At 39.4% G+C, this 16,926-nt stretch overlaps 1 protein-coding gene across 3 annotated transcripts in view; it reads left to right on the top strand.

The window, feature by feature from the left end:
- The window catches only part of EXOC1 (exocyst complex component 1), a 55,085-nt gene extending 39,003 nt beyond the window's left edge, over positions 1 to 16,082 (top strand). For all 3 annotated transcript variants that reach the window (XM_008140321.3, XM_008140320.3, XM_054728930.1), the window contains 8 exons: positions 66 to 229; positions 1,021 to 1,128; positions 2,288 to 2,364; positions 2,884 to 3,112; positions 6,125 to 6,308; positions 8,104 to 8,303; positions 13,352 to 13,546; positions 15,387 to 16,082. In XM_008140321.3, coding sequence (XP_008138543.1) covers positions 66 to 229; positions 1,021 to 1,128; positions 2,288 to 2,364; positions 2,884 to 3,112; positions 6,125 to 6,308; positions 8,104 to 8,303; positions 13,352 to 13,546; positions 15,387 to 15,539 — 1,310 coding nt within the window. In that variant the 3' untranslated portion in view covers positions 15,540 to 16,082. The remainder of the gene's footprint in view (positions 1 to 65; positions 230 to 1,020; positions 1,129 to 2,287; positions 2,365 to 2,883; positions 3,113 to 6,124; positions 6,309 to 8,103; positions 8,304 to 13,351; positions 13,547 to 15,386) is intronic.
- Positions 16,083 to 16,926: the final 844 nt, after the last annotated feature.

Below are 16,926 nucleotides of genomic sequence, written 5' to 3'. Positions count from 1 at the left end.
CCTGATTTATGCTATGGATCTTTATTCATGAAGGTCACAACTTTAAAAGTTTTATTATTTCTTAGGTCTTCATGGAAGTTCTGGGAAATTAACTGGATCTACTTCTAGTCTAAACAAACTCAGTATTCAGAGTTCAGGGAATCGCAGATCTCAGTCATCTTCCTTATTGGATATGGGAAACATGTCTACTTCTGATCTCGATGTTGCGGACAGAACCAAATTTGATAAGGTAAAATAAAAATAGCAGGTACTTCTTAACTACTAATATTTGTTTTCTAACAGCAGTCTGTTATTGCTTTAAATGTGTTCAAAGATTTGGTTAACCATGTCTTACTTTCCTGTTCTGAATCTGAAAAAAAAAAAAAAAAATACTAGTCAAATGGCCACTAAATTGTGAACCATCAATTAAATTACATTATAGCTTTATTAAATTTTGTTATAAATCACCCTAACTGGTTTGGCTCAATGGATAGAGCGTTAGCCTGCGGACTGAAGGGTCCCAGGTTCGATTCCAGTCAAGGGCATGTACCTTGGTTGCGGGCACATCCCCAGTGGGAGGTGTGCAGGAGGCAGCTGATCGATGTTTCTAACTCTCTATCCCTCTCCCTTCCTCTCTGTAAAAAATCAATAAAATATATATTTTTTAAAATTTTTTGTTATAAATCATAAAATGCTTGCATCTTAAATCTAAGTTCTTTAAGCAACTACAAGGTAAAGAGGAAATAGCAGCTTTTATGGAGCAGAACTGTTCTCTGCAGTGCATTAAATAAGCTTTAAAAGTCTGTCTCTGTATTCCTCTTTCCCAATTTCAAGTGAATAATTATTGTGAATTTCATTTTAGGCATGTTTTGGCTCTGCTATGCCTTGATATACTGCACTGTCCTGTCAGTCTTGGAACAGTTTGTTTGGAGATACTGTTGAGATTATGGATAAAGCATTTATGGTCCCTGCAGAAAAGTAAATTAAATGTGGATGTTATTTTAAGTATTTGGTGCAGATCTTTCATTTTGGTTTTCTTAGATCTTTGAACAGGTACTCAGTGAACTGGAGCCCCTGTGTCTAGCAGAACAGGACTTCATAAGTAAATTTTTCAAACTACAGCAACATCAAAGTATGCCTGGAACTGTGGTACGGCTTATGTTTGTTTATTGGCTAGTATATATGATCTGTAATATAATTAGCTTAATTAATATGTTGTCACAGTTTCAATATTAGAACAGAAAAAGAAGGGATTTATGATATAAGGACTTCTAAAATAATTTTTGTCATACCACAAGACAATAAAAACAGTGATAGTCTGTGCATATAATTTAATACTCCAGACTATCTTAAGCCTAAACATTATCTAAGTTATTGAGGGAATAAAATATCTGAATTTACTTTGCAAAAAAACATATTTTGAAAAGCGATTTTAGCAGTCATCAAGAAAAAATAAAATTTAAAAAAATGTTTAGTGTTTGAGTATATATACTATGTGGGACGGGGGGGAGGGGGGAGAAGGGGGAAAGAAAAGGTGAGGTTTCATATCTGATTTTTTTCCTATGGCTTTGTTATTAACTAGCTATGAGACCTTCAACCAATTATTTAATCCCCAATTTCCTCATTTCTCATCTGTTCAATGGATATTATAATGCCTATTCAGCATGCCTCTCAGGTGGCAAAAATTTAAGAAGAAAACGAAATGAGATAGTTGCTAGAATATTTTGAGGAACTTAAAAGCACAAAGCAAATAAAGTGATTTTAAAATTAAGGTCATCTTAAAGGACCAACATATTAAAAGCAGTCATAAAATGAATGAGAAATTATTTCAAATGGGTGGGATTTTGTTGTTGTAGGTGGTAGTAATAGTAAATTTGCTTATTTCTTAACTTCTATAAAAATTTTTGATAGCTTTTTTAAATGCCAAAGTTCTATTAGAATGGTTAACTTTTAGTTCTCCGTTGGAAGTTGTTTCTGGATGTTTTCTGTTTTTTGTTGAGCTGCCCACTCATTCCAACCTCCCCCCTCCACCTCCTGTACCTTCTGTCTTTCCACTTTCCTCTCATGTGCACATAAACACAACTTTCCCCATAATTCTCAGATAAAAATGTAAGAACAAAGCCCTTCATGATCATTCTTAAGTAGCATACTGAATTATCTAGTTCTGTCAGTGATGCTATCTTTAAAAATCATTATTTTTCATAATGTATTCTCTCCTAGGAATTTTAAGACTGAGCAGGCTTTTGCTATCTAAACTAGTCAAATTGTTGGTCTTTTATTATATAAAGTACCTGAATAATTTTTGCAGACTGAAGCAGATGACCTAGATGGAGGAACGTCATCAAGGCAACATAATTCTGGCACACCATTGCCCATTTCATCTGAGTATGTATTGGTTACTATCTGTTGTTATTTTGGGAAAAAATAAACTTTAAATTTAACATAGAGGAGTGCTGCTCAATGAGGCGCCCCGATGGCTCAGTAACCTGACAGCACTCAGCGCTGACAGGTGTGCCCGGTGTCTTCCTGAACATCTCACTGAATCAAAGCCTGTCCTGTTGTGTGACTCTATGGCTCTTTGCTCTAGGACAAAAAATACAGCCAATTTTTATGTTTGCTGGGAGGAAGCAGCATTTGAATTGCCAAGTATTTCTTGGAAATCACAGAGCACATTTCAGGATCCCAGCTTTACAAATGACAGTTCTTTTGAGTGATAAAACTTAACTTTAAAAAATATTTTTATATTGGAAACTGCTGAAGAATACTTAGTTCATCATATTTAGACATTTTTAATGAAAATATAATATTTTAGTCATTTTGTATATGCCCAGTGGGTTAAAGTAAAAGATTGAATACACCTGAAGCTTATAACAACTTGCTACATTTTGTATGTTTTTTGAACAGGAAAGATATGATCCGCCAAATGATGACTAAAATATTTCGCTGCATTGAGCCAGAACTGAACAACCTAATTGCATTAGGAGACAAAATTGATAGCTTTAACTCCCTTTACATGCTAGTGAAAATGAGTCATCATGTGTGGACTGCACAAAATGTGGACCCTGCTTCTTTTCTGAGCACTACATTGGGAAATGTTTTGGTGACTGTCAAAAGGAACTTTGACAAATGCATTGTAAGTTCTTTTTTAATAACTTAGAATTGTAATCATTGCAAAAAATAGGTAAATGTATTTAACAGATTTCCAGTTCTCCATTTGGGGATCTACTGTTCAAAACGCCCAATGCCTTGAAGCAGGGTATTGGCTGCAATATATATGAACCGAGGTAGTTGGATGATATCATGCCAGTCAGCTTCTCTTCTACACTGAATCTTGGCAAGTAGGTGGCCTAGAAACTGTAGCTGCTTAAGAGACCCACTTGGTCACTAATAGTGACCAAAGGTTAATGAAACAATTGAAACTATCATTTGAATTTATTGTTTTTTTTCTAACGTATTCCAATGAGAAAATTAATAATTGGATCATTTAATAGTTTAAATTATTTATTTTGTTTATTTTATATTTAATCTGGGGCGCAGTGCACAAATTCGTGCACTTTGAAAGGAACTGTGGGCCTTGAGGCTGCAGTGGGCACAGGAGCAGGTCCCGGCCCATCCTACGCTCCCCTGCCTGGCCCCTCCTGCCACGGCCCCCGGTCCCCTGTCTGCCAGCAGCCCCACTCCCACTCCCGCCACTCCTACACGCTGACGGTGCCAGCCCCGCTCACACCCGCTGAAGGCATGGAGCAATTGTGGCCAGCGCTGAGCGATTGGGGCCAGCACCAGCAGTGGTTGCAAGCAGCGGCTGCTGCCCCAATCACCCCTCAGGAGCAGGGGGAGGTGAAGAAACCTTCAGGGGTAATCGGGGCTGGCAGCCATTGCTCACACCCACTGACTGTGCCAAGCGGCTGGGCACCAGCAGCAGGTGCAAGTGGTGGCTCCAGCACCAGCTGCAGGTGCAAGCAGGGCCATCACTGGCAGTGGGTGCAAGCAGCAGCTGGCCAGCCCCAATCACCCCTCAGGAGCAGGGGGAGGTGGAGAAGCCCTGCAGGGTGATTGGAGCAGGCAGTGGGTGTGAGTGGCAGCTCCGGCGCTGGCAGCAGGTGCGAGCGCCAGGTGGGACTGTGGCAAAGAATGTTTAGTAACCACTAGAGGCTCGCCCCAATGACAGCGACCAGCACCCCGCCTTGGTCTGGCACTCCCACTCACCTGCTCCACCATCCCACTGTGGCTGACACCCACAATGTTCCGCATGCACCCCCTCGTGGTCATCACATGTCATAGCGACTGGTGGTTCAGTTGTTCCACTGTTCGGTGTATTTGCATATTAGGGTTTTATATAGATAGATAGCTTTAATAAATAATCATATCACTATTTTAAGAATTGTTCTTATAATAACTTTCAGAAATCATCATTTTCCTCCTTCTAATAGAAAAGGAAAAATCATTAACAGCTTCATTTTTTTTTTTTTTCTGTTTTGGTAAGCTTGTAGGTATGAATTGGACTAAGTCAGATTCTAAAGAAAGGTTTTTTTTATTAAATTACTTGGTATGTAAAAGTGGTTATGTATCATGAATATCTCTCCTGCCTGTTACAAAGCCAGAAAAGACAGCTGTCATTTAGAACATTGTCTATTAATGTTCAAGTGTATTCAGGCTATAATTATATTATGTGCATTTAAATGTCACACAGAACAAAAATCTTCATAAAGCTTAATAACAACAATAAACCAACATTCACAAATTGGTGCTTACTATGTACCAGGCACTGGTCTAATACTTCGAACACATTATCTTATCTAATCCTCACAACCTCCTCTCTCACACATAAGGTAGATGCTCCGAGAGGTTATGTTACTTCCCCAAAATCAACAGTTAAAAAGTGATGGAGTTGGTATTCATACCCCACAGCCTGGTTTCAGTACCTAGAATCTTACACTGGACTCTACTACATCCATTTTCATTCTTCACAGTTATCAATACTAATGAAGTAGACTAGTAGTAAAGATAATATGAAACGGTTGACCGTAATCACAGTATTTTCTTATACTAATGCCTGTAGCCTCAATAATTACTTTTCTAATCCACATGTCATATGGTTTTCTAGTTATACCCCCAACATCTCAACACAATGGAATTTCGCATACAAGTTGAAACTGCTCCAACAGTATTTGGCAATGTAATTCTTACTGTGAATAGATTTCGATCCTCTGAGAAGTACACAGAACCATAATTGAATTCCATGGATCTTTATGAACCCAGATGTCTAGATTCTGTCTATATGAAACATCCCTTTTGCACTTTGTCACCATCCATACATAAGCATTTTCCTGAACTAATTTAAAATACATAGCACGTACATACATGGAAAACCAACTTTGTAATCGAAATCCATTGTAGAAATGCCTGTTCTCCCTCTCTGTTTTCACACCCCAAAAATACAGAACTTGTCCAAACAGAAATTTTAGGTTAATGAGAATTGGAAATGGCTATGGTCCTGGAACTTGGCCACTTGGGCACCAACTAGAAGAAACCTGGAGAGATTCTGTATGTGTTCTGGTATCAGCTGTGCCCCCGAATGGACAATTGCCTATACCTATCTTTCATAAATGATAAAAATGTTTATTGGTTGTTTTTACTTTGAACAAAGAACTTAAGGTTCATAGGCCTTGATTAAATGTTGTTTTAAGTAATCTGGATTTTTTTTCCCCTTGACTTTATTTTCTTTTGTTAATCTTCACTCGGGGATATTTTTTCCATTGATTTTTAGAGAGAGTGGAAGGGAGACAGAGAGAGAGACACATTGATTGGTTGCCTCCCGCCTGTGCCCTGACCACAGACAGGGATCTAACATGCAATCCAGGTATGTGCCCTTGACTGGGAATCCAACCTGCAACCCTTCGGTGTGTGGGTCCATGCTCTAACCACTGGACATACCCCAGGGCGACTTTATTTTCTTAAATATATTTACTTTTTAACCTATAGCAATAGTTTTCTTACTTATCCCTATGTATTAATCTTTAATTGGTAAGCATTCAAATTGTTCTAGGTACTAAATTATATTCTTCTATGATGTGTACATTTGATTATACTACCTTGTTTTAAGTTGCTTAGCTAATTCTCTCCCTTGCTTTCTGCCTAACTTTAGAGTAACCAAATAAGGCAAATGGAAGAAGTAAAGATCTCAAAGAAGAGTAAAGTAGGAATTCTTCCATTTGTTGCTGAATTTGAAGAATTTGCTGGGCTTGCAGAATCAATCTTCAAAAATGCTGAGCGTCGTGGAGATCTTGATAAAGCATATACTAAACTTATCAGAGGAGTATTTGTTAACGGTAAGCTTTTGTTATGTTCTAAAGAATTTTTTGGTTGGTTTTTATTATTTCTGGTAACTCATAAGCTGAATGCAAATATGTTCATTGTTTTTCATATTCTATAGTCTTTTTTTAATTTTCTGAAATTAAAAATTTCTGAAATTTGAAAAACAAACAGCACATAAAACTTACTCATATTCATCAGGAAGCACTTAGATTTTAGAATTCATATGGGCTTATCACTATGCAAAACTGAATTCACTTTTTAAACACAAAAAATGACCTCCCAGATTACATATGCATTTTAGCAAGTCTTCCGAAGATGATAAGCAATGATGTCTGTGTGACTTGAAGCAAATCAATTCACTTCTGTAGACCTCAATTCTCATATCTGTCATATGAAGTAGATTAATGCTAAACTTCTATAATTCACTGTCTTCCTATGTCAGATCCCCCAATTAAATTACAGAGAAACAGTGTGACGTGTCATTTAATTTGAAATAAATTATCTAAGTGCATGTATTCAGGAATTGACAAGAGGTAGGATCATTTCACCAATTGCACTTAACATATTTTCAGCAGAAGTAGGCCTAGGGGAAAGATAGATAAATTACACGATTCAGTGTTTGTATGGTTGATATTTCTTTTACAGTTCAAAGTAGCTTTGCTTTGTCTGATTTTGAAGTAGCATATGCTCATTGCACAACTGCCAAAATCAGAAGGCGGATTTTAAAAATCAGATGATATGTAATCTCTTCATGCAGAGATACCATTTAATTTTTATCCTTCATATAAACTTTTCTGTATGTCTCTTTTCCTCTTATAAATGTGCGTATATTATATGGGTATGTTCTCTAATATAAAAAATTGTATCATACCTTACTCACTGTTTTGGAGCCTGCTAGATTATAGTCTAAGTCTTTCCTTGTTAGTTAACATAGATAATCATACTCATTTCTAATGATTACATAGTATTCCATGTATCAGTATTTATCACCAGATCACCTATTAATAGGCATTTAGTTTCTTTCCAATTTGCATATATTTTTGTGTGCTTGTCCAATAATTTCCTTAGGGTAAATTACTAGAAATGGAATTGCAGGGTCAAAAGGTTTGTATATATCTCAAAGCTTTTGCCAAATTGCCATTTAGAGAGGTCAATTTAGTGCAGTGAGCAGTTGGTGAAAGTTTCTGTCACATCTGTACCAATAATGAAGATTACTAGGTATTAGCAATTTTTTTATTCTTTGTCAAATTAACAGGCTATACTTTTACTTTACTTATGATATTTTTTACAGTGTAAGAGCTTTCAAATTTTATGTCAAACTTATCCACTTTTCCTATTATTACTTGTAAGTTTTGGGGACTTCTTAGGAAGGTCATACCATCACAAAATTATTTTTTTAATTAGCTTTATTTCTTCTTAATTCTTATGATCATATTCATTTTTTTATTTTTACATTTTAAGTACTTGGGCAATTTAGAATTTATTTGTCTGAAAGATGTAAAAATAGTAACCCAAATGTATTCAGCTGGTTGTCCTAACACATTTTGAATAACTCATCATTTCCCCACAGATTTGAAAAGCCACATTTATTGCATAATAATATATATGGGACTGTTTTAGAATGATATTTTTATTAGGTTTAGGTGGATGTGAAGATCCTTCAGTGCAGTATATTTTATTCAATCCAGAAATGTGCTTACTTCTTAAACTTACAGATGAAAAACATCACGTAAATGTTTTTATAGCTAAATATGGTCAATACTCATATCAGGATATTTTTTGTTTGTTTGTTTTTCTGTTTTTATTTAGTGGAGAAAGTAGCTAATGAAAGCCAGAAGACCCCCAGGGATGTAGTTATGATGGAAAACTTTCACCATATTTTTGCAACACTTTCTCGTTTGAAAATCTCATGTCTAGAAGCTGAGAAAAAAGAAGCCAAACAAAAATACACAGATCACCTGCAGTCTTATGTCATTTATTCTTTAGGACAACCTCTTGAAAAACTAAATGTAAGTATATTTTCACTTAGTATCTTTTTCCTGGTTTTGAATACATATACATATGTTTACTTATGAAAAACACAACAGACATCTTAAATTTGCTACATGTATGAATGTAGGAGGATAAGGAAAGAAGAGAGACTCAGTTACTAAAGCTGCCAGAACACTGCTAGATGCTCTGTATACATCATTTCTTTTAATTCTTGTAAACAATGACATGGGGTAAGATAGTATTATCTGTATTTTACAAATGAAGACACTGAAAGTAAATAAACTTGCTTGAAGTTTTAACTAACCTTTATCCCTATTTCAGATGAAGATTTCAAAATTTTATCAAGGTAAAAGAAAGACCAAAAATTGTTTTGTGCATTGCCTTTCCCTCCCTTTCCTGACTTGAGTCATTCCTTACAGCAAGTTCAGTCATTAAAATTAAGAAATGATGGTTTTAGAAAACTTTGCAACATAGCACAGCAGGTCCTTGAATAAGGTCATTTCATTCAATGTTGTTTCTTTCTAAGGTTGATGAGATGCAAGGAACTTAAGTTTTATTCATAGTAATTAGCCTATGGTAAAATTGGTTTCATTATGCATCATTTCACTTAGTTGTAGATACTATCTACGACATTAAGATTACTGTATAAGCTGAAATGGGCCCTGCTAACTAACTTTGTCCACAATGTGATTAGTCATCTTTTATAAGTTTTTAACTTCAAATTAAAGGCAAAATAAAAAGTATGTATTTGTTGTCAACAATTCAAAGAAATATTTAAGCGACCTTTAATCAAATGCAGAATCAATACCTTATAAAACTTAAGGACTTTTAGGGGAAAAGGTCTATCTCAGACCTAAAGCTATGTGATACTTAACTATAATATTAGAAGCATTCCCTTTGAAATCAAATTAAAGCAGAAACATTGCTAGAGCCTTTATTAATTTAACATTGTTATGGAAGCTCTCGCCAATGCAATAATACCTAAAACATAAATAAAAGATAGAGTCAAGATTATAATTACCTGTTTATAATATGCTAAAATGATTGGTCTCTGGTAAAGTGGTAGGATTCAAAATAAGTATATCAAAAAACAATTTATTTCCTTATGTCATAATGACCAGTTAAAAGTTTATGTAGAAATAAATTTTCAAAAACCTCAGAAATAGACTTATCAAAAATTAACTTAATGAAGAATAAACAAATAATAATTGCTAAGAAAATTTTAGAGGAAATTATTGAGAGGGGATTTGGTTTGTCAGTATTAAATCATAGTGTATAATGCTCAAATAAAGGCACACACCAATCAATAAAATGACATATTAAAAAATGCAAATAGCCCTGGCCAGGTGGCTCAGTGGGTTGGACTGTTGTCCCCATACACAAAATTCAGGTTCAATCCCATCAGGGCATATACAGGCGGCAACCAATTGATATTTCCCTCTTATATCTATCATGTTTCTCTCTCTCTCTCTCTCTCTCTCAATCAATAAACATATCCTCAGGTGTGGATTAAAAAAACAAAAAATGTACATATATACTTAAAAGACAGCCTACAAAGAATATGTGTAACAATACAACAATGAGTATATTTAATATACAAGATCTTTTTAAAATAAATAAGCACTGCCCCTGGATCCGGGTGAGGCTGGGTCCCGGGTCCGGGTGAGGCCGCGCCCCTGGGTCCAGGAGAGTCCACGCGCCCCTGGGTCCGGGTGAGGCCACGCGCCCCTGTGTCCAGGTGAGGCTGGGTCTGGGTCCAGGTGAGGCCGCGCGCCCCCAGGTCCGGGCGAGGCTGCGCACCCCTGGGTCCAGGTGAAGCTGGATCCCGGGTCCGGGTGAGGCCGTGCGCCCCTGGATCCGGGTGAGGCTGGGTCCCAGGTCCGGGTGAGGTCGCGCCCCTGGGTCCAGGCAAGGCCACGCGCCCCTGGGTCCGGGTGAGGCCACACGCCCCTGGATCCGGGTGTAGCTGGATCCCGGATCCGGGTGAAGCCATGCGCCCCTGGATCCGGGTGAGGCTGGGTCCCGGGTCCGGGTGAGGCCGCGCGCCCCTGGGTCCGGATGAAGCTGGATCCCGGGTCCGGGTGAGGCCGTGCACCCCTGGATCCGGGTGAGGCTGGGTCCCAGGTCCGGGTGAGGCCGCGCCCCTGGGTCCGGGTGAGGCTGGGTCCCGGGCCCAGGTGAGGCCGCACGCCCCCAGGTCCGGGCGAGGCTGCGCGCCCTTGGGTCCGGGTGAAGCTGGGTCCCGGGTCCGGGTGAGGCCGCGCCCCTGGGTCCAGTCGAGGCCACACGCCCCTGGGTCCAGGTGAGGCCACGCGCCCCTGGGTCCGGGTGTAGCTGGATCCCGGGTCCGGGTGAGGCCGTGCGCCTCTGGATCTGGGTGAGGCTGGGTCCCAGGTCCGGGTGAGGCCGCGCCCCTGGGTCCGGGTGAGGCTGGGTCCCGGGCCCAGGTGAGGCCGCACGCCCCCAGGTCCGGGCGAGGCTGCGCACCCTTGGGTCCGGGTGAAGCTGGGCCCCGGGTCCGGGTGAGGCCGCGCCCCTGGGTCCAGTCGAGGCCACACGCCCCTGGGTCCAGGTGAGGCCACGCGCCCCTGGGTCCGGGTGTAGCTGGATCCCGGGTCCGGGTGAGGCCGTGCGCCTCTGGATCTGGGTGAGGCTGGGTCCCGGGTCCGGGTGAGGCCGTGCGCCCCTGGGTCTGGGTGAAGCTGGATCCCGGGTCCGGGTGAGGCCGTGCACCTGGGTCCAGGAGAGGCCACGCGCCCCTGGGTCTGGGTGAGGCCACGCACCCCTGGGTCCGGGTGAGGCTGGGTCCCGGGTCCGGGTGAGGCAGCGCGCCCCTGGGTCCGGGTGAGGCCACACGCCCCTGGGTCCGGGTGAGGCTGGATCCTGGGACCGGGTGAGGCCGCGCACACCTGAGTCTGGGTGAGGCCGCTCCCCTGGGTCCGGGTGAGACCAAACCAGAGGGAGTCGGACCTGCATTACCACCATTTGTCCACCATCCAGAGCTGAAAAGTCAGTGCTGACATGTACACATAAGGAACTGGTGGACATGGAAATTGGGTCTCAAAAGAACTGTTGGTCCAGAAAGAAACTTACTGCAGACTGATTCATTTGCCTGTCGGCATTACTATTATTGCTCGTCTCACATTCGGTTCTTATAAGTATATTTCTAGTAACACATGATCTCACTCATCTAGGGGAAATGATGAACAACATAGACTGATGAACAAGAACAGACCCAGAAACAAGGAGGCATCGATCGGACTGTCGAGCCTCAGAGGGAGGGTAGGGAAGGGTGGGAGTAGTGGACAGAGATCAACCAAAGGACTTGTGTGCATGCATACAAGCCTAACCAATGGTTAAGGACAACAGGGGGGTGGGGCATCCGTGGGGAGGGGTGGGATGGGAATGGGGGGATGAGGACAAATATGTGACACCTTAATCAATAAATTTAAAAAAGTAATAATAATAAAATAAAATAAATAAGCACTGAGACTCCCATATATAAATGAGCAACAATTCTGAATAGAGTACTAAACATATGAAAGCAAGTTAACTTCATTGATAGCCAAATAATTGTAAATAAAGCAACAAATAAACTTTTTTCACTCATCAAAATGACAACTATTTTTTTAAGTTGTGATAATGCTCATAGTAATACGGTAAGACTGCTATATGTGAGTCTCAGATACTGTTGACAAAAATTTGTATATATGAAAAATCTTCAGAATATTTTCTCAAGTATACTCCTCAACTGAGGAAGTATAGTCCTAGAAATTTATGCCGGAAAGTAATCAGTAATGTGAGTAAATACCGATGTACAAAAGATATTTATGACAACTGTATTTATAATAGATTGTTTTTTTTAAATCTGAGTAGATTTTGCCAACACTGAAAAAAGTAAAAAATATTAAATATCCAGTACTGGAGGAATGCATAAATAAACTGTAGTTCAGTCATTGGATGGAATACAATGCAGACATTAAAATTTATACTTCAGGGGAAGGAATCATAAAATATTAAGTGGAAAATACAACACACAAAAATTATAATCTCACTAGAGGCCCAGTGCACAGATTTGTGCACCTGTAGGGTCTCTTGGCCTGGCCTGCGCCCTCTCACAATCCGGGATCCCTCAGGGGGTGTCAGACTGCCGGTTTCGGCCCGATCCCCACAGGCCAGGCACATCTAGTATGCATATAAGATCTTTGGTTAGTCTCTTCCCACACTCTGAGATTCATTAGTCTGTTCCATGTTTCCATGCCTGTGCATTGAGCATCTGCCCCCTGGTGGTCAGGGCACATCATAGCTACCAGTCGAATGGTCATTCAGTCGCTTAGGCTTTTATATATGTGGACTAGAGGCCCGGTGCACTGGTGGGGTCCCTCAGCCTGGCCTGCACCCTCTCATAATCCAGGACCCCTCGAGGGATGTCATACTGCTGATTTTGGCCCGATCCCCACAGCAACAGGCCGAAACCAGCAGTCCAACATCCCCCGAGGGATGTAGTAGTGCACAAAGCAGCAAGCGGCCGAGGAGGAGCCTGAGCCCAGGCCAGGTGCCGTGCCACTCAATCCAGACCCACTGCACCTGCCACCACTGCCACTCAGTAGTGCTGCTGCGGAGGTGGGAGAGGCTTGGGCCACCGCAGCTGCGCTCACCAGCCGTGAGGACGGTGTCAGGCGCCCGTCAGTCAGCTGAGCAACACTCCCGCTGTGGGAGCGCACTGACCACCAGGGGGCAGCTCCTGCATTGACCGTCTGCCCCCTGGTGGTCAGTGCACGTCATAGCTACTGGTCAGCTGGTCATTCAGTCGTTTGGTCACTTAGGCTTTTATATAGAGAGATTTATTTACCCCACACATAAGAAGTCTAGATGAAAATCTAAAATGTTAACAGTGGTTATCTCTGAGTGGTAGCATAATAGGTGATTGTTATTTTATCATTTATATTTTTACACATTGCCTGGTTTTTACATAGTGAATATATACTATTTTATAATCAGGGTTTTTTTACATTTAAGTGAAAATAAAAACTTTTAGCCATTATTTCTTTTCCTTTCCTTAAAGCATTTCTTTGAAGGCGTTGAAGCTCGTGTAGCACAGGGTATAAGAGAGGAAGAAGTAAGCTATCAACTTGCGTTTAACAAACAAGAACTTCGTAAAGTTATTAAAGAGTATCCTGGAAAGGAAGTGAAAAAAGGTCTAGATAACCTCTACAAGAAGGTTGATAAACATTTATGTGAAGAGGAGAATTTACTTCAGGTATGCTTAGTTCTTTTAACCACCCTAGATTGCACATGCTTACATATATTGCTGTTCTCCAAAATATTCATTTAGAAATGCTACAGATTTTTTAATTTTAGTGCAGGAGGAAAGTTCCGTAAAGTATAGACCAAATTAATGAATTCTGAGGAAAGAGGGAATTCGATTTATGTAAGTTTAATGGCTTTCCCTATATATTTTACATTTATGTTTTATTGTTTGAGGCATTAAGTTGTTTCTCTTGTTTGGGCTTGGGGGGATTTTTCATATTTGAGAGGAGTAAGTAGGATATAGTATAGTGCAGTGGAATGATTCTGAGCTTGGGTTGGAGATAGAAATGGGTTCATAATCTGGGTCCAGATTAAACTAACTTGACTTTGGGCAAGTTAGTTATCCTCTCTGGGCCTCAGTTTTCTTATTTGATAAGTGGAAATAATACCTCCCTTATATGGTAGACATTACTATTATCACTGACATTTTATAGATGAGAAAATCAAAGCTTATAAAGGTGGCATATTATGACCAAGATCCCATAGCATATGGATGGGAGAGCCAGATTGAAACTCCAAATCAAGCCATTATTTTTTATAAACCATACTGAAAGTCCCAGAGATAAGACTAATTCTGATTTCAGCATCATCAAAGGCTTTGTGTAGGGCAGTGATGGCGAACCTATGACACGCGTGTCAGCACTGACACGCGTAGCCATTTCTGATGACACGCAGCCGCTAAGGCAGCCGCATGCCGAGGATGAAACATTTGCTGCTCCTGAGGATGAAACATTTGCGAAATAATGTTTTTTCCTCAAAGTGACACACTACCCGAGTTATGCTCAGTTTTTTGACGAAGTTTGACACACCAAGCTCAAAAGGTTGCCCATCACTGGTGTAGGGTATTACATTTGTGTTAGCCTCTGAAAGTAAGATAGTAATTTAACAGATAAAGTGGGAGGAGTAGTACTTCAGGTGACAGAAATGCTGTGAGCTAAAAGATGAAAAGCAAAAAGCGTAATACTGTTTAGTAAATAGTCTTAAATTGGCAGGAATTTTGGATTTACAAGATTTAGGGTTTATGAGGAAAATTCCTGGAAGTATACAGTCCCTCAACTGTCAGGGATGATGATCGTAGACCTTCCTCCACCAGGTTGTCATGAGACTTAAATAGGCTAACATATACATAAGGTACTTTGTACTGTACTGATAGAGTAAGCATCAATAAATGTAACCTAGTATTAACTAATATGTCAATGTGTATATCAGATTCTATCTCAATAATTGTCTATAGATTATATATTCTTTGGATTGCAGATAATCCTTCTGTCTCATCTTGGTGTGTCCACTATGTCATCAAGCAGTGTTTTATATAATCAATTTTAGATAAAGGAATTTTAAAGTTTCCCTTGAAATGAAATTGAAGCATTAACTATTGCATTTCATTTAGTCATTAGTCTTAGTTCCATACATAATTATGCATCTCCACATCTGTGTTGGATATTTAGATATAATAATAGCTAAAATGTAATGTGTGCTTACTGTGTCACTGTTGTAAGCACTTTACTACATTCACTCAGTATTTAATCCTCATAAGAAACTTAGGAGAAAGGTATTATTGTTATTATTATTATTATTATTATTATTATTATCCCGGTTTACAGATGAAGAACTTAGGGCACAGAGTGATGGTGTAACACACATATCTTGTAAGTAGAAGAAGCTAGGATGCATGTTTTTTCACTATTACACTCTGCTTAATTTTTAGATTGTCTTGACATTATTTCTACATGCTTGATTGTGTATTCTTTCCACTCAGAGTATGACTTTTATTTTCGTTTTTATAATAGGTGGTGTGGCACTCCATGCAGGATGAATTTATACGCCAGTACAAGCACTTTGAAGGTTTGATAGCTCGCTGTTATCCTGGATCTGGTGTTACAATGGAATTCACTATTCAGGACATTCTGGATTATTGCTCCAGCATTGCACAGTCTCACTAAACTTTATGAAAGAAGAAAAGATAAATGAAGAAAGCACTCTGAGTATACTAGACACTATCAAAAATATCAGCAACTGTTTTGAGAACCCAGCCTTGAAACTTTATGTATTTAAATGTCAAATAAATGGATAACACCATTATAAATGGATAATACTACACATATTCAAGAGCAAAAAGTACCAACTTATATAACAGTTTTATTTAATCAATAGGCTGTGTACTAACTTAAAGCATTTATCTTTTAAAATGCCTTTAGCATTTTTTCTATGACAACAATTTTCCTTTATTGCCTAGCTTCTTGTATTTGTGAGTGGTTATCCTATGAGTAATGCATTGGGAATATTTCAGCTTCCACTAATTCACTATTGCTTATAAATCATGTAACTACTAAACATTGTACAGAACTTTTTCCCTCTTTCTAATATGTATATGATAAGGGATCTTGTAATGATCAATCATAAACTCAGATTTTGAAAATTATGTGACCATGTGGCAATGACTCTGAAATAAAGAAATTTTCAAAAAAATTGAAGTTTGCTATTATTAGATCTGTTACATGCTTAAGAGATCATTACTCAAAAAAAGTTCTTACATGTCCATCTATATATATAAAAAGCTAAGTGACCGACTATACGTCCATCCAACCATCCTACTGACGGACTGGCCAGTACATATGCTGAGCACTGGCAATTTAAAAAAAGTTGACTCACGCATGCACGATACATGTAAAGCTCTCACTGGTGCCAATAGCACGTGTGTGTTTCAATCCGTCATTCTTGATCGTGGATTTCTTAGTCCTTAAAATGAGCACTTTCATAAATTAAATGAAGAAATTTTGGATATACTTGATGGAGATTTTCACACCTATCTGAGTGATGATTCCATCGATTCAACAGATAATGCCAAAAAGGAAAATTTTCCCATCGAATTTCTTAATAGTATTACTCCTTCAGGAATGCCGTGTCATAAATTAAAATTGAAAGTAGGTACAATCATCATGCTACTGAAAATCAATCTTAATAGTAAATGGTGTCTTTGTAATGGTACTAGATTTATTATCAAAAGATTGCGACCTAACATAATCGAAGCTAAAGTATTCACAGGATCTGCGGAAGGAGAGGTGGTTCTGATTCCAAGAAGTGATTTGTCCCCATCTGACACTGGCCTCCCATTTAAATTAATTCGAAGACAGTTTCCTGTGATGCCAGCATTTGCGATGACTATTAATAAATCACAAGGACAAACTCTAGACAGAGTAGGAATATTCCTACCTGAACCTGTTTTCAGACATGGTCAGTTATATGTTGCTTTCTCTTGAATTCGAAGAGCATGTGACATTAAAGTTAAGGTTGTAAATACTTCATTACAAGGGAAATTAGTCAAGCACT

This window comes from Eptesicus fuscus, chromosome 2, assembly GCF_027574615.1.
Source record: "Eptesicus fuscus isolate TK198812 chromosome 2, DD_ASM_mEF_20220401, whole genome shotgun sequence".
NCBI lineage: Eukaryota > Metazoa > Chordata > Mammalia > Chiroptera > Vespertilionidae > Eptesicus > Eptesicus fuscus.
This window is presented reverse-complemented; position numbering and strand designations above follow the sequence as displayed.